The sequence below is a fragment of the Engystomops pustulosus genome, chromosome 11 (assembly GCF_040894005.1).
Source record: "Engystomops pustulosus chromosome 11, aEngPut4.maternal, whole genome shotgun sequence".
Taxonomy (NCBI): Eukaryota; Metazoa; Chordata; class Amphibia; order Anura; family Leptodactylidae; genus Engystomops; species Engystomops pustulosus.
Window position 1 is genome coordinate 76,639,592 of NC_092421.1, and position 18,343 is coordinate 76,657,934.

At 46.0% G+C, this 18,343-nt stretch overlaps 1 protein-coding gene across 1 annotated transcript in view; it reads left to right on the forward strand.

The window, feature by feature from the left end:
- LOC140106019 (ovostatin-like) overlaps nucleotides 1-18,343 on the forward strand; it is a 65,036-nt gene that overhangs the window by 15,836 nt on the left and 30,857 nt on the right. The window contains exon 2 of the mRNA XM_072130169.1: nucleotides 17,773-17,956. Coding sequence (XP_071986270.1) covers nucleotides 17,773-17,956 — 184 coding nt within the window. The remainder of the gene's footprint in view (nucleotides 1-17,772; nucleotides 17,957-18,343) is intronic.

Consider the following 18,343-nt stretch of genomic DNA (forward strand, 5'->3'; position numbering starts at 1 on the left):
ATTTATTAGGGGTTTGAGTAGAATTAGGCACAGTCTGCCAGTTTCTTTTTATTTTACGTTTATTTTTTTCATAACTCAGCGTCATCTCATCTGGCATAGTAGTGTGCTGTAATACTTGGCTAGAAAATAGCCGTAGGAGAATACAAATGTCTTAATTACGCCTACAGTAGCGTTATATATATTTGATTTCTGGTTGATCTGCTGGTGGCTGTACTTGCTGCAGTGCATCTACTAGCAAATTGGGAGCAATTTGGAGTCAGACTTGCGACCACTGTGTTTTAGTGACGCACATATCCATCGCAAAGACCGAAGTGGGAAAATTTATTAGGGCCCGGGGTTGTATTTCAACTAGGCACAGTCTGGCATTTCCTTTTTTATTTTACGTTTATTTTTTTCATAACTCAGCGTCATCTCATCTGGCATAGTAGTGTGCTGTAATACTTGGCTAGAAAATAGCCATAGCAATAGGATAGCATCGTTTGGTTTTAAAAACTAAAAAACACAAAAAAAAAACAAAAAAAAAAAAAAAAAGGTAAAAAAAAAATACAAGTTATAACTCTCATTTTCAAAATGTTTAACCCGAGGGCTAGGGGTAGAGGACGAGGGCGGGGACGTGGGCGTCCAACTACTGCAGGGGTCAGAGGCCGTGGTCCTGGGCGGGGTGAGACACCACCTGCTTATGAGGGAGCAGGGGAACGCCGCAGAGCTACACTCCCTAGGTTCATGTCTGAAGTTACTGGGAATCGTGGTAGAGCACTGTTGAGGCCAGAACAGTGCGAACAGGTGATGTCGTGGATTGCTGACAATGCTTCGAGCAATTTGTCCACCAGTCAGTCTTCCACGCAGTCCACCCATGTCACCGAAATCGGCACTCCTCCAGCTCCTGCACCTCAGCCTCCTCCCCCCCAGTCTGCCCCCTCCCAGCAAAATTTGCCATTTGAGCCGGCATACTCTGAGGAACTGTTTTCTGGACCCTTCCCACAGTCACAAACCACTTGTCCGGTTGCTGATGAGCAATTTTCCGATGCCCAGGTTTTCCACCAGTCGCAGTCTGTGGGTGATGATGACCTTGTTGACGTAGTGGAAGAAGTGTGTAAAGAGGTGTCCGACGATGAGGAGACACGGTTGTCAGACAGTGGGGAAGTTGTTGTCAGGGCAGGAAGTCCGAGGGGGGAGCAGACTAAGGGATCGGAGGATGATGAGGTGACAGACCCAAGCTGGGTTGAGAGGCCGGGTGAACACAGTGCTTCTGAGACGGAGGAGAGTCCTCGACCAGAACAGGTTGGAAGAGGCAGTGGTGGGGCCAGACGGAGAGGCAGGGCCAGAGCTGGTGCATCAGCGCCAAATGTGTCAACTAGTGAAGCTCCCGTGGCGAGGGCTCCTGCGGCGAGGGCTAGATTTTCAGAAGTCTGGAGGTTCTTTAAGGAAACACCGGATGACCGACGGACTGTGGTGTGCCACATTTGCCAAACCAGGATCAGCAGGGGTTCCACCACTACTAGCTTAACTACCACCAGTATGCGCAGGCATATGAATGCTAAACACCCCACTCAGTGGCAACAAGCGCATTCACCTCTGGCCGTGCACACCACTGCTCCTTCCCCTGTGTCAGCTGATAGTCAGCCCAGGACCCTGCCACAAAAACCCCATCGTCACCTCCACGATCCTCCACAGCATCCACCAGCGTTCAGCTCTCCATACCCCAGACGCTGGAGCGGAAACGCAAATATAGTGCAACCCACCCGCACGCCCAAGCCCTTAATGTGCACATCTCCAGATTGCTAAGCCTGGAGATGCTGCCCTATAGGCTAGTAGAGACCGAGGCCTTTCGCAGCCTCATGGCGGCGGCCGCCCCTCGGTATTCGGTCCCCAGCCGCCACTACTTTTCCCGATGTGCCGTCCCAGCCCTGCACCAGCACGTGTCAGACAACATAATCCGTGCCCTGACCAACGCCGTTTCTGACAAGGTCCACCTGACCACGGACACGTGGACGAGTGCTGCCGGGCAGGGCCACTATATTTCTCTGACGGCACATTGGGTTAACTTGGTGGAGGCTGGGACCGAGTGTGACCCTGCGGCTGGTCATATACTGCCGACGCCGAGGATTGCGGGGCCTACCTCGGTCCAGGTGTTTGAGGCCTACTATGCCTCCTCCTCCTCCCACCCCTCCTCCACCTCCTCCTCCGAACGACCATCCGTGGGCATGGCGCCATCAGTCGGTAGCTCTAGGCACAGCAGCAGTGCCGTCGCTAAGCGACAGCAGGCGGTGCTCAAACTGCTGAGCCTAGGCGATAAAAGGCACACTGCCCAAGAACTATTACAGGGCATCACGGCGCAGACTGATCTGTGGCTGGCACCGCTGAACCTGAAGCCAGGCATGGTTGTGTGTGACAACGGCCGTAACCTGGTGGCGGCTCTGCAACTCGGCAGACTGACACATGTGCCATGCCTGGCCCATGTGTTAAATCTGATAGTTCAGCGTTTCCTCAAGACATACCCCAATCTGTCTGATTTGCTCACGAAGGTGCGCCGCATCTGTGCGCATTTCAGGAAGTCCAGCACAGATGCTGCCACTCTCAGGGCAGCGCAGCGCCGCCTCCAACTGCCCGCTCACCGACTGTTGTGCGACGTGCCCACGAGGTGGGACTTTGAGGAGTCAACACCGATGGTCAGTGGCGATGCCGCCATCATCAGCCTCACCATCCCGCTGCTTGGCCTGTTGAAAAACTCTCTGGTCAGCATGAAGTCGGAAGCTTTGCGCTCCTCACAAGAGACAGGGGAAGAAGATTCCCTTGTTGATAGCCAAAGCACCCTTAGGTCTGTTTCTCAGCGCATATCGGAGGAGGTGGAGGTGGAGGAGGATGAGGAGGAAGAGGAGGAGAATGTTGGCGAGACACAAGAGGGGACCATTGTTGAGTCCTACACTGTTGAGCGTGTATGGGCAGAAGAAGAGGAGTTGGAGGAGTTGGAGGAGGAGGAAATGGACAGTCAGGCCAGTGAGGGGAGTGAATTCTTACGCGTTGGTACTCTGGCGCATATGGCAGATTTCATGCTAGGCTGCCTATCCCGTGACCCTCACGTTCAAAGAATTTATTCCAGCACCGATTACTGGGTGTTCACTCTCCTGGACCCACGGTACAAGCAAAATCTTTCCACTCTCATCCCTGGAGAGGAAAGGAGTGTGAGAATGCATGAATACCAGCAGGCCCTGGTGCACAAGCTGAAACAGTATTTCCCTTCTGACAGCGCTAGCGGCAGAGTGCGTAGTTCTGCGGGACAAGTAGCGAGGGAGAGTAGGCGAGCAGGCAGCTTGTCCAGCACTGGCAAGGGTACGCTTTACAAGGCTTTTGCCAGCTTTATGTCACCCCAGCAAGACACTGTCACCTGTCCCCAGTCTCGGCAGAGTAGGGCTGATCTTTACAGAAAGATGGTGAGGGAGTACGTAGCTGACCATACCATCGTCCTAAATGATCACACAGCTCCCTACAACTACTGGGTTTCAAAGCTGGACATGTGGCACGAACTGGCGCTCTACGCCTTGGAGGTTCTTGCCTGCCCTGCCGCTAGCGTCTTGTCAGAGCGGGTTTTCAGTGCAGCTGGTGGCATCATCACCGATAAGCGTACACGCCTGTCGACTGACAGCGCTGACAGGCTGACGCTTATCAAGATGAATAAAGCATGGATTTCTCCTAATTTCAAATCTCCAGCAGGTGAAGGAAGCTCAACCTGAATAATTTATCCACTCCTCCTCCTCCTCATTTTCCTCCTTCTCCTCCTCTTTCTACAGTAAAGCAGAGGAAACTGGCTGTTTTTTGACAGGGCCCACTGGCTCTAGGTATAGTACTTTATGCATTTAATTTTTCTGGAGGGCCACCGACACGGTCCTCTGTTTTAAACAATTTTTTGGGACTGCCACATACAGGCACTCAATCTATTCCATTTTTCTGGAGGGCCACCTACCTGCTCCTCTGGTTTGAAAACTTTTTTGGACTGCCACATACAGGCACTCAATCTATTCCATTTTTCTGGAGGGCCACCTACCTGCTCCTCTGGTTTGAAAACTTTTTTGGACTGCCACATACAGGCACTAAATCTATTCCATTTTTCTGGAGGGCCACCTACCTGCTCCTCTGGTTTGAAAACTTTTTTGGAATGCCACATACAGGCACTCAATCTATTCCATTTTTCTGGAGGGCCACCTACCTGCTCCTCTGGTTTGAAAAATTTTTTGGACTGCCACATACAGGCACTATCCAAATTGAATTGTCTCCATAGCAGCCTCCACACGTTGTCTCCATTGCTACCTCCAAAAGTCGTCCATATAGCTGCCTCCATACATCGTCCCTTTATCAAACGAGGTTTGTCAGGCCGAAATTTGGGTTGTTTTCATGGATTCCACATCAAAGTTGTTAACTTTGTCGCCACCCTGCTGTGTTATCCACAAAATACACTGGCAAACTTTTACCATTTACGGATATTATTTCAGCGCTTCTTGCGCATCTGTTTACATTCCCCTCACCCGCCATATCCCAAACTTATAAGAACGCTACTACACTTAACTTGGTGCAGGCTGGGACCGAGTCTGACCCTGGGGCTGGTCATATACTGCCGACGCAGAGGATTGCGGGGCCTACCTCGGTCCAGGTCTCAAAGGCCTACTATACCTCCAAATCCTCCCACCCCTCCTCCACCTCCTCCTCCTCCGAATTACCATCCGTGGGCATGGCGCCATCAGTCGGTAGCTCTAGGCACAGCAGCAGTGCCGTTGCTTAGCGACAGCAGGCGGTGCTCAAACTGCTGAGCCTAGGTGATAAAAGGCACACCGCCCAAGAGCTATTGCAGGGCATTCCACATCAAACTTGTTAACTTTGTCGCCACCCTGCTGTGTAAGCCACAAAATATACTGGAAAACTTTTTTCATTTACGGATATTATTTCAGCGCTTCTTGCGCAGATGTTTACATTCCCCTCACCCGCCATATCCCAAACTTATAAGAACGCTACTACACTTGATCTTATCCGAAAGGTTCTTAGAAGTGCTGTTTGGGGAGTAGCCTATAGACAGGGGCTTGGATTGGCGAAAGCTCGCCTGGCAGCGGAGCGCCAGCTCCATGCCAAGAACCAACTAACATAGTTTTAACTGCAGCACCTTTAATCTACTACTAGTTCACTGCCTCCATACATCGTCCCCTTATCAAACGAGCTGTGTCAGGCAGAATTTTGGATTGTTTTCATGGCTTCCATGTTAACTTTGTCGCCACCCTGCTGTGTAATCCACAAAATATACTGGCAAACTTTTATCATGTACCAATATTATTTGAGCGCTTCTTGCTCACCTCCTTTGGTTCCTCTCTGCTACCCATTGGTTTGAAGCCTGAGTCCATTTAGGGTATGTCGCCATGCCACTCTCTAGCCTTCCGCTGCTGCCGCTGCCTCTGCATGAAGTCCCCTATAGTGTCAGGGTCAATTATTGGATGTTTTAGATGCTATCTAGCTTCATTCGGTCACTCTGTCATGGCCATGCTGTTGCCCATAATTTTGGCATAATGGTGCGATTATGCAGCCTCAGAGGCATCCATGCATGCTGCCCCTGCTGTTTCCTGTCCATTTCCGTGGTGTTTCCATCCTTTTCTGAGGTTCCCAGGTGTTTGGCCAAGCTTCCCTGTGCAGAGCCTTGGTCCCCTTGAAAAATGCTCGAGTCTCCCATTGACTTCAATGGGGCTCGTTACTCGAAACGAGCACTCGAGCATCGGGAAAAGTTCGTCTCGAATAACGAGTACCCAAGCATTTTAGTGCTCGCTCATCTCTAGTTAGATTGTATCTGGAATTCGTTGTCATTAGAGCAGATTCGTCTAGCTCGCAGGAACTCTCCATAAGGGATTGCATGGACTGTATGTGAAGGGTGACAGCTGAAGGCAGAAAGAATAGAATTGCCTGCCAAAGGTTTAGAATGGAATAGAATAGAATAGAATGCTTTATTGTCCCCATAGGGGAAATTGACTTTGTCACAACGACAGCAGCAACACCTCCATTCATGATCACAGATATACATATACAAACAGAGTAAGATACAACATACTTTACATATAGATAATAACAGTTATTTTAAAAGAATCAATAAAAAGTATAAAAAGAAGAATAACACCGTGGTTACATATTAATTACTTGCCCATGTTAACTAATGCAATTGCCCTCGGTATAAAAGAATTTTTAAAACGATTCGTTCTACATTTCATGTGCAAAAACCGATCACTAAATGTGCTACGTTGACCCATCAGTGTGTTATGTAATGGGTTTTTCTCATTACATACAATAGATTTAAATTTGGAGAGCATACGTGCACACAAGACTGACTCCCAATCCTCTGTCTTAGTACCAACAATTGAGTTCACCTTCCTGACCAATTTCTTAAATTTGTTCAGGTCCGTGGTGCGGGCATTGTTTCCCCAACATACCACCGCATAAAATAAAACACTTCCAATTACAGACTGGTAAAAAGACAGCAACATCCTACGGTCCACATCAAAGGACCTGAGCGATCTTAAAAAGTACAGTCTCCCGGACGCCTTTTTATACAATTTCTCTGAATTTATTTGCCACAATAACTTATCATCCAGATAGACGCCCAGATACTTATAGTTTGTGACGCGTTCCACTGCGACACCCCTAATCTTTGTAGGCTCACCATCAGTATCACGTTCTTTTCGGAAACTGATTACCATTTCCTTGGTCTTAGATAGATTCAATTCCAAACCATTTGTGTCGCACCACTCCGAGAACACATCAATGGTCGACCAGTATTCAGACAGATCTCCCCCTTTTATGCACCCTATTATCGCAGTGTCATCCGAATACTTCTGCAAGAAACACTGACTTCTATTTTTTTGAAAATCTGCGGTGTAGATGGTAAATAAAAACGGGGCAAGAACAGTCCCCTGTGGGGCTCCAATGTTACTCACAACCACATCCGACACCGTGTTTCCAATTTTCACCTTCTGCGGTCTTAATATCAGATAATTAAAGATCCACTGAATTAGGCCAGAACCAACCCCCATTTTACCCAATTTCTGAAATAAACGTTTCGGGATAATCCTATTAAAAGCACTCCCAAAGTCGAAGAACATTATCCTGATCTCAGACCCCGGCTCGTCCAGATGCATGTATACCCTGTGGAGCAAATAAAGAATCGCATCCTCCACACCCAGACATGGTTGGTATGCGAATTGTAAAGGGTCAAGATACGGTTCAACTACTTCAGCAAGATGTCTCAAAATAAAACGCTCAAAAACCTTCATAATTATTGGTGTTAATTATTGGACCGGAATAATACACGACGTCTTCCATAGCGACGGAACCACTGCAGCTGAAATACTACGATTAAACAGTTCACAGAAAACAGGGCCAAGTTCCCCAGAGAAAACATTGTGGTTGTCACTGTATTATGTTCTGAGATCAAATTGATGTCCAGGAAGTGTGTATTGGTGGATAAGTGTTCATATGTAAATTTGAGGTTGATATCGTTGTCATTAATATATTTCACAAAATCTACAAATTTATCTGTATCCCCTTTCCAAACCAGTAAAATATTTTGTAAAAAGGGATTGTGAATTGAAAAAATGGTGTTCTCTTCCCACCATGCAACAAACAAGATGGCTAATGATGGTGAAAATTTTGAACCCATCGGGGGAACCACAAACCTGCAAAAAATATTCTCCATTAAACATAAAAAAATTGTTTTTTAATAAATATTCAATACATAACAGTAGGTACATCTGTAAATCAGGATTGAATTGACTGTATCTGTTTAAATGATGTTGAATGGCTGTGATGGCCGCGTCATGAGGGATGCATGAGTACAAATTGATCACATCACATGTGCCAAATCTAAATGTGTTTTCCCATTCGAATGTATCGAAAAATCGTAGCACGTCTGAACTGTCTTTGAGAAACCCTGGAGTTCTAATGACTAATGGCTGCAGATGGGAATCAACCCAGGCACTGAGGCGCTCGTTAAGAGACCCAATGCCTGAGATGATTGGGCGAAGTGGAGGAGGAAAAATGTTTTTATGGGTTTTAGGTAAACCATGAAAAATTGGTATTGTGGGGTTGTCTATATTTAGATATTTTGCAGTTTTTTGATCTAAGACACCCAGAGAAAGACCATCTTTGATAAGTTGGTTTAAAGTGCATTTTATAGAAGATGTAGGGTCCATGCTGAGTTTATGGTATGTTTTACAATCATATAGAATATTGTTGGCAAGTTTTACATAGAGACCAGAATCCATTACAACAACGGACCCGCCTTTATCAGATTTTCTAATTATAATATGTTCATTGTTTTTCAGGTCGTGCATGGCTTTAAAATGTGTATCATTAAAGTCACCTCTATCCAAGGAAATGCTGGGTTGTGTATTATCATTCAATGCATGTAACTCTTTTTACACTAGCGCTTGAAAAACATCTAACGCTGGTACTCTAGATCAGTGATTTTCAACCTGTGTGCCGTGGCACACTAGTGTGCCGCGACACATGTTCGGTGTGCCGCGGGGAAAGTTCCCCAAACTATGATGCCCCCCTGTGTTTTGTTTCCCGGCAATGCTGAGCGATGCGCAGTCTCGGCTTCTTACAATGTAGGAGACGTGTATGATAACACATGCACAAGCTTTGAACCTCGCGCGACAAAATGACGTCACCAAGGCCGGCGCATCATCCTGAGAGCGGAGAGACTCTCGCATTTGCCCACCGCCAAGGTAATGCCCACCAATAATGCTGACTATATGAGCTTTGGCCTGAGTATATGAACTGTTGGCAGAATACTCAGCATATGAGCTGGTACTTGTAGTACTCCAGCAATATACTGCATATAACAATGAGAAATACTATAGTCATGAGGCTGGAGTACTACAAGTACCAGCTCATATGCTGAGTATATAATCTGGCACTTGTAATCTGGCCTCATGGCCATAGTACTTCTCATTGTACCCCTTTATATTGCAGTATATGAGCCACATAATAATCAGCACCATATACTAAAAACAGGGAGAAACTGAGAACTATTGAGGAAGAGCTTTGTGTGTGTCTTTTCACCATTCCTGCCAGGATATCCCTTTTGTGTTTATAGAAACAGGCCCAGGTTTCACACTGAGTGAGTAAAATAAATTTACAATGTATATTATTAACTATATGTATAATATGACTGTTTTAGTGTCATTTTGTGCTATTTTGGTTGGTGGTGTGCCCCAGGATTTCCTAAGTATAAAAAGTGTGCCGCGGCTCAAAAAAGGTTGAAAATCGCTGCTCTAGATTGTATAGGGTAAAAATTACTGTTAGACATTACATAATTGACATCAGAAATATCAACAGTGGGTACCTCAGTGAACTCACTGAGCTCGTGTAGGTCCAGGAGCGCATTTTGCTCATGGAACATGAGGCCAGCGAACTCACTATCGGTCGTATGTACAGGAGAATGAATCGGTGATGTAACATCTGGTTTGTCAATGTGAAAATGTCTCTTCACCGTGATGGCTCTGACAAAACGGTTGACATCGAGTAATGTCTGAAAGAGGTCAAAATTTTGAGGTGGAACATAATTCAACCCTTTGGCCAACACCGAGAGATGACTTTTGGACATAATAGTTGGAGATAGTACTATGACATTGTCCTGTAAATGGGTATCAAGGTTCTCTATTTTTTGCTTTTGCGTGTCGTATACCGCTTCTCTGTTGGATCTTCGTCGGTTTCGCTTGCCCCGTTTTTTGTCGGTTTTTCAGAAGGAGCTTTATTTTTTGTATATCTTTTTTTATATCCTGTTGTATTTCTGCTTTTATTATCGCTGTATTGGGTATCTGACGTTTCACCTTCTGATGACGTAAAATTGACTTTTTTTTGGGAGTCAGAAACGTCCGATATCTGAGAATCATATCTTTTTTTCAGGATAGATTTAACATTGCGGTAGTTATTTGGACGATGTAATTTCCAGTCATAAATTTGATTTTTGGCAAAATCTTCTAAATCCCTTTCATATTTCCTTCTTTTTGTCTTAGTGATGTCTTCCTCCACTATATCAAGATCTTTCTGTATTTTTGAACGTAAATGAGTATATTCTGTATTGCTGGTAGAGATGGTTAAATGTTCCTCTATTGCCGAGATCTGATCTCTCCAATCGATTAGCTTTTTCTCTTCGTATGATACGATAAGTTGCATTAATTCATGGGAACATTTCGACAGAATATTGTTCCATTTTTGCTGGAACTCATCACAGAACACAGTGGTTGGAGACTTATATATTCTTAAGCCTCTAGGGATCAGTTCTTTTTCAAGATATGTTTTGAGGGTATTGTGGTCCCACCATACCCGTAATTCTTGTTTAGACAACTTCTCCCATTGATACAGCTGATCTTTCCAATTAGTGTGTATCGGAGATGCAGCGTCTGTATGTTCACCAAAAATGGAGGCTAGTTTTTGGAGTCTTTGTTCGTGAGTCATGGTAATAGGTTTTAGCCGGTGTGTAAAACAAATTTAAATATAGAGAATGGAGACAATCGTAGTGAAAAAATATATATATCGAAAAAATTGTGGATTTTAAATGCCTAGGTTGAAGTACACTCATGAAAGGGTATGCATAACCAATGTCCTTAATTCATTCAACCAATTTGGCACATTTCATTGCAAAAATTTCATCGTAGACCGCCATAAAGCATGGGATAGTGAGAAAAAAAGCTGCCAGATGCTTTTAAATAATGCAGAAAAAGGTAAAAAGACACTCACGTTCCCTGGCTGGTCCAGAAATTGAAATCCACAATGGAGGTGCTCCCACGGCGTCTGGCAAATAGAGGCAATCTGAGAGTATGCAAAGGAAGACCGGAGCACTTGAATAAAATCCAACGTAATTTTATTGCAAATCCATTCTAAAATTCAGCACAGGTATTGTGCATAGATCGGTGTAGGTACATGAGCAGACAGACCTACGCGTTTCAGCTCAACTTCGAGCCTTAATCATGGTATGGCACACATTAGTTAAAAACAGATTTTTATGCACCTTAACACACCTGAATAATTAGCAGTTTTACACATCATATCCGGTTTCGTTCGTAAACCCACATCTTGTACTCTTATGCACTAATACAATGGTAAATGCAGTCGTACATGAAAAAGGTACTACGAATTTAAACCATACATTATAGTCGGGGGCCCGGCACAGACTTTGCACTGGGGCCCATCAGCTTCTAGTTACCCCACTGCTCTCCAGGTGAACTGGACCAAATGGATCTGTGGATTACATCTCATTTACAAATCTACTATCCACAATGAATAATTTCTTATTTTTGTATAAAGACCTAAATATGTACAAAAATAAATTTCGTCCTGTCTTTCTATATTGGAATCTCTTAATGAATAATGGGGCTTATTTACTAAGGGTCTGGGGAGAGCACTTTTGTCAGATTTAGGAAATTTCCGGGTTTAGGCTGCTGTGACAGCTATTTAGAAGGGGATCGTGTTGCACGTGATCGGATTTTGGTGCATCGGCACTTCCTTTATGCGACAGAAATCAGGGACGGGCCGTCGGATGATCTGACAGATTCGGACTTGAGCTCTGGATTTAATATTCAAATGCACTTACAAGCACCAGGAAGAAGAAGGTGAACTCCGGGGACCTGAGCGGGGAAGCGACACATGCAGGATTTCAGGCGCACGATCTAAGTGAATCGCGGCACAGGGAATTGTCGTCGGACAATGCACTTCGGGTGAACTCCGTCGGCCGGGTAAGTAAATGTGCCCCAATGTGTGTATATTGTGGATGTTTTTAAAAATATTATACAATGGGGGCGTGGCCTAGCAGCGGATGTAAGCGGCTGTGTGATAGCCGAGCTCCGCCACCGGAATCCTGTTCAGCACGGAGCTGCCGCCGGGTTCGGCTGAAAAATAGCCACAATGGAGCGGGAAGATCAGCGGTACCGGCGGGTGTCCTCCCGAGCCGCGATGACGGGGTCAAAGAGGCAGAAAACGGCCGAAAAGCAGGGGGAGAGAATGAGCCAAGATGGCGCCCGCCAGCAGGCAGGATCGCGTGCGCAGAAGTCTCTGCGGCCAGACACTGCAGCCAAGCTGAGTGGCTATGCACGCATGGCCCCAGGATCGAGTGGCACATCCCTGTCCCAACAAACAGAGTCTGGAAGCTCCCCGGGGTCCAGGTATGCTGTATTGTCAGACCTGCAATCTGAAGGTGAGGAGGAGATGGCAGGGGAAGAGGCCAGGGAGAGCAGGCCACAAGGGCATAGCCAAGATTTAGAAGAAGAGGAGCTTGAACCCACATTGACTGATGTTATGAGAGCTATGCAGCATAATACCTCTGCACTCCTGCAGTTAACTGGTCAAGTGGGTAGTTTGAAAGAAGAAATATTGCTTGTCCGCAATGATATGCATAAAATGGCTGAGAGAACAACGGCTGTGGAGAATAGAGTACAAGAAATAGAAGATGCGTTGCCGCCGGTGCGGAACGCGGTAAGAGAGCAATCACAAGCTGTACTAGCTCTGCAAGCAAAAACGGATGACCTTGAGAACAGGTTGCGCAGAAATAATATTAGGCTGGTTGGTGTGCCTGAGAAAGTGGAGGGGCAGAACCCGGATGATTTCTTTGAAAAATGGCTTCTGGAGGAGTTTGGGCGGGAGAATCTGACACCGCTGTTTGCAGTTGAAAGAGCACATAGGGTACCCACCAGGCCGGGACCACCGGGCAGACCACCGAGGCCAGTACTTATTAAGCTGTTGCATTATAAGGTTCGTGACAAGATACTGAGGCGAGCTCGGGATAAAGAAGACATTACGATAAATGGCGTGAGAGTGTCCTTTTTTCAGGATTTCTCGGTGGAGGTCCAGAAGAGGCGAATGCACTTCATGGATATAAAGAAGCGGTTGAGAGCGCTGGGGGTCTCCTATTCGATGCTCTATCCTGCCCGTCTACGTGTGGTGGCGCTTGTAACTACACATTTCTTTGATACGCCAGGATCTGCGCTTCAATGGCTGGATGCGCATGAGCAACGCTTGCGAAGACAGGAGGGGAGGCCGGACGGAGATTGATGATGTGGCCCCTATGTATCGGGACAAAGTGTGAGACCCTATTGCTGACTGTTGTTTTGTGAGGCTAGAGTTTAATACCTTATGTTTGGTCCTCTTCTTTGAGGGGGCCTTCTATTCTCATTGCAGACTGGAGGATGCCGAACCTGGATGGCACTTTGATGTATGTAGTGGCGGAGAAGATGGTTACGTGTTTACTGTTATAATTCACTAATACTTTTTCTACTTTATAGGAAATGTATATGTTGCTATTTTTGTGTCAGACGCTGGGATTTTGGTAAATTTTTGTTGTAAATAACATAGAGAACGAATGCTCAGTGTCTTGCGGGTGGGAGCAGTTTATCCTACTGGCTAGGATGCAAACTAATAGCCCAGACCCTCTGCGGAGGGGAGGTTTATTGTTACTTGTTGTGGGAAGGGTAAGGGGGGATAGGTTAAGGTCTGAACTTAGAAATGTTGCATATAGCGAAGGGGTAAGTGGCATAATAGAGGAGAAGGTGGGCCTAGCACAGGAGAGGAGGAGAGAGATAATAGACTGCCATGGGAGAAGTGTTTAATTGCCTGTCCTGGAATATACGGGGCCTGGGAAATGCCAATAAAAGGAGAGTGATCCTTCAGTATGCAAAAGAGAAAGCAGTTTCAGTGATAGGGCCACAGGAGACGCATCTCACGAGGGACACAGCCAATGTACTTGACAGATCCTGGATTAGTCATAGCTATCATGCGTTCCACACTTCTTATTCTAGGGGGGTGAGCTTATTAATCAATGCGGCATTACCATTCACATTACACTCATCATTTTCTGACCCTGAAGGCCGATTTGTGGGTGTGCACTGCAATATATATAGGTGGGAATGCATAGTGGTAGTGGTGTACATACCCCCGCCATTCTCCTGTGTACCGCTCCGGAATTTATTGGAGCGTCTATCTGCATTACCTGATGTCCCTTTGCTCATAATGGGCGATTTTAATCAAGTTATGGACAGCGAGATGGATAGGTTCACAGGCGCTGGTGGGCAAAGACGGGGTATGACATCCCTGGGGAGATGGTGCACGGAAATTGGGCTCCACGACTACTGGCGGGAAAGGAACCCGGGAGTACGACAGTATTCATGTAGGTCATCTACGCATGAGTCATTGTCCCGCATTGACATGATACTGGGATCTGATGGAGTGATTCCTGTGGTGTTGGATATTGAATACCAGCCGAGAATGTTGTCCGACCATTCGGCCCTATTGCTGAAAGTGGGGTGTGGGCGGAGGGATGGGCAAAGACAGTGTGGTTGGCGTTTGAATGCCTTTTGGCTGAAATTAATAGATGGGGGAGTAACAAAGCATCACCTGAGGGAATATATTGAGTTTAATGAGGGGTCGGTACCGAGAGCTATTCTATGGGATGCTGTAAAGATGGAATTGAGAAACATTATAGGCAGGGAGAACAAAAGAGTGAAGACTAGGTCTAGGCAGATAGGGGCTGAATTAAGGGAAAAAGTGGTGAGAGCGGAGGAGAACTATATCATGTCTAATACTCATGAGGCGGAAAGGGTATGGACAGAAGCGCAGGACCAGTTAACAACCCACATGCTCCAACAGGCAGATAATAAGCGTATGTTCTTAAAAGAACAATTTTATGCGGAAGGGGAACAAACTGGGAGGTTGCTAGCCAAAATGGCGCGGGCAAAGACAGAAAGAGCATATGTTTATGGCCTCAGGGAGGAAAGCGGGAACCTGGTAGAAGGAACAGAAGGGGTTCTAAGAGTTTTTACGGATTTCTATAAGACATTATATACTACTAGAGCAGATTATACTGCAGAACAGTTGGAGAGTTTTCTAGGGGAGATCCGTATGCCACTCTTGAGCCCAGAGGCAAGGGAGCTTTTGGAGGGACCCATTACACTGGAAGACCTGGAGCAAGCAGTTGCAGGCATGGCAAATGAGAAAGCCTCTGGCATGGATGGGTTGCCGACTGAGATCCTGAAGGAATATGGGGATGTTTTGTTACCACAGTGGTGGGAAACTCTGAAAGAATGTTTTGATACTGGGAGACTGCCGGCCTCATGTTATGAAGCTGCAATTGTAGTGATCCCTAAGGAGGGGAAAGATGCACAGTTGCCAGACTCTTATAGACCCATATGGCTCCTCACGTCTGATATTAAAGTACTGGCAAAGGTGCTGGCGACTAGACTGAGTTCGGTGGTGGGTTCAGTAGTGCACAGTGACCAGTCTGGATTTATCCCATCTAAGTCCACCGCCATTAATCTTAGAAGGTTGTATCTTAACTTGCAAGCTACAACGGCGGATAGAGAACATGCGGCAGTGGTTTCTTTAGATGCCACGAAAGCTTTTGACTGTGTAGAATGGGGTTACTTGTGGGCTGTGCTTAAGAAATTGGGGTTTGGCCCTAATTTCATTAAATGGGTGCAGTTGATGTATGCAGCGCCATCAGCTAGACTGAGAGTGAACGGGGAATGGTCGGATAGATTCTATTTACAGCGGGGCACAAGGCAGGGGTGTCCGCTCTCACCACTGCTGTTCGCTCTTGCAATAGAGCCGTTAGCATGTATGGTCCGGCAGCATCAGGATATAAAGGGATTCCAGTATAATGGAGGGGAGGATTGTATATCCCTATATGCAGATGATGTATTGCTATTCCTCTCAGATGCAAGGCAGGCAATACCGGTGGTGGAGAATATTTTCGCTAGATTTGGGGACTACTCAGGACTGCGTATTAACTGGGCGAAATCTGCAGTGATGCCTCTGACTCCTAGTACCCATACGCAGGTACAGGGGGGAGAAATACCGGTAGTGGATACATTCACTTATCTGGGACTACATATTACTCGAACGGTCACGGACTTTATTCAATTAAATCTGGCTCCTCTCCTACAGGAAATGCGAGCACGTATAGTGATTTGGCATAAACTACCTCTGTCTGCACTGGGCCGTGCTAACCTGGTAAAAATGGTCCTGATGCCCCAACTTTTGTATGCCTCACACAATGCCCCAGTGTGGATTCCTAAATACTGGTTCCGTAGGTTCCATAGCCTGTTTAGGGATGTAGTATGGAAGAAAGGGATCCCAAGGATTCGGCTGGAAAAGCTACAGATGCCAAAAGACAAGGGGGGTCTGGCACTCCCTAATGCTTGGGTTTATTATTTGGCTGCGCAGTGCCAACAATTTGGGGGATGGGATCTGACAGGGAACACTTCTTGCTGCCCAAGAGTGGTAAAGCACTTTTTGGAAACTCAGGAGCTAATAGCAGCGTTGGAAGCGGGATTCTTGGGTAGGGGGGTGAGAAACTGTCCGACCCTTAGACTTATGCAAAAGGTATGGGATACGTATAAACGCTTAATGGCAGTGGGTCCTTGGACTAAGTTTACGCCCTTGTGGAACAACCCATATTTGGGAGAGGTGTACATGCTGGAAGACATGCAAAGATGGAGGAGAAGGGGGTTGTATACTTATATCAGTTGTATGAAGCTGAAGTGCTTAAGTCATTTCAGCAATTGACGGAGGAATTTGGGGTTAGTAGGGCTATGTTTTTTCAATTTTTGCAAATCAGACATGCGATCCAGGCACAATTTGGGGTTCAGGATATAGAGTTCTCCTCTATTGGAGTTCTATTGGAGTGATAAAAGCGAAGAATATGCGGGGCCTGATATCTTTGGTATACAAAGTGATTCTCGATAAGGTGCTGGGAGATCAGATGGCTGATACTCGAAGGAAATGGGAAGTGCAGGTGGGAAACCTTGCAGATGAGGAATGGGGGGAAGTGATGGAGTCGCCCTCCCTACTGTCATTGAATGTGGCACGTAGGAGATCGCAATTATTCCTTATACATAAGGTGTATCGTACTCCAACTGTGCTGCAAAGGATGGGGCTGCGGGGAGACTCATATTGCCCGAAGTGTCGAGAGGAGGGTGCGGACGATATGCACATGTTCTGGAGGTGTTCCAAGTTACAACTCCTGTGGGAGAGAGCGGGTAGACTGATACACAAGGTGTTTCTGGTTGATGTGCCTATCGAACCCAAAGTGTGTGTGTTGGGCTGTGTAGGGGAATTAGATATAACTAGGCCAGAACAACTAGCAGCAGCCAAAATTCTATACCACGTACGGAAATCGATCGCCAGGCATTGGCTGGATGAGGAACCGCCGGCTCTTGCGGAGGTGAAAAAAATGCTAAACAACACGATTAAGCTTGAAATGAATGTGTATAGGAAGAGAGGGGCTTTTAAGAAATTCGAAAAACAATGGAGTAAGTGGATTGAGTGTCCAGGACCGGCTTCACCGCAGTTACTACAGAGTTGGGAACGTTGGCAATCTGTAGGGTTGCTGGAATAGGAGTAGGATAGCATGGGTGCTGGGTGCCTTTGGAGAAGGAATTATTATGCCAATGAAAGGAGAAGTTCAGACCTAGGGGGGGTGGGGGGGTTGGTGTTGGGACTTGTTATGTATGTATCAAGCATATCTGATAATGTTATGGTATATTACTTTGCGGAATATGTAAATGTATATGCTTTATTCTGTGATTCAAAGCATAAATAAACGTTTTCTGGTTTAAAAAATATATATATTATACAATAAAAATTCATTGCTTTTTATGAAAATAGTGGTAAAATTCCCTAAATATCCCCATGGTGACGGATTAGTCTGATCCATCATTGATGCATTGTATTTCTTCATTTCTCTATAACCCTCAGCCCAGATGGAAATGGAACGGCAGCCGCCACCAGTCAAGACGCCATCACGGACACCAATGCGACTGCAACATCAAACACATTTTTCCCTTTCTACCTTGAGGTTACAGTTCCAACATTTTGCACCAGAGGAGACAAGATCATTGTAGACGCGTCTGCTACAAACCACCAAGAGAAATGCATCAAGGTGCGTACCCCAAATATGGATCTCTGTACAAATATTATGTCACTACAATTACATGAAGAATGAAAAGCGTTTTCACAGCTCTAATAGGTCTTGGTGCTCAACAAAGCCAAATGTAATAGTTTTTTGGACCTCAATTTGAATTGAGCCCCAGGTGAAGCAGGTCCATTGACCTTTATTCTATCTCAAGGTCTCTGTCTGTCGGAAGTAGAGAAGTCTTAGCCTGTGATATGTCCGGCTGTTGGGGAATCTCGTTATCCATTATTGCACACATTAGAACCTCCAGATTGTCCTCAACATGTCCACCCTACTCCTCCTCCTACATTAGAGCCTCCCTAGATCCAGTCTGCTCTTAGCATTTAGACTGAGTCACTTGGAAATAGGATCAAA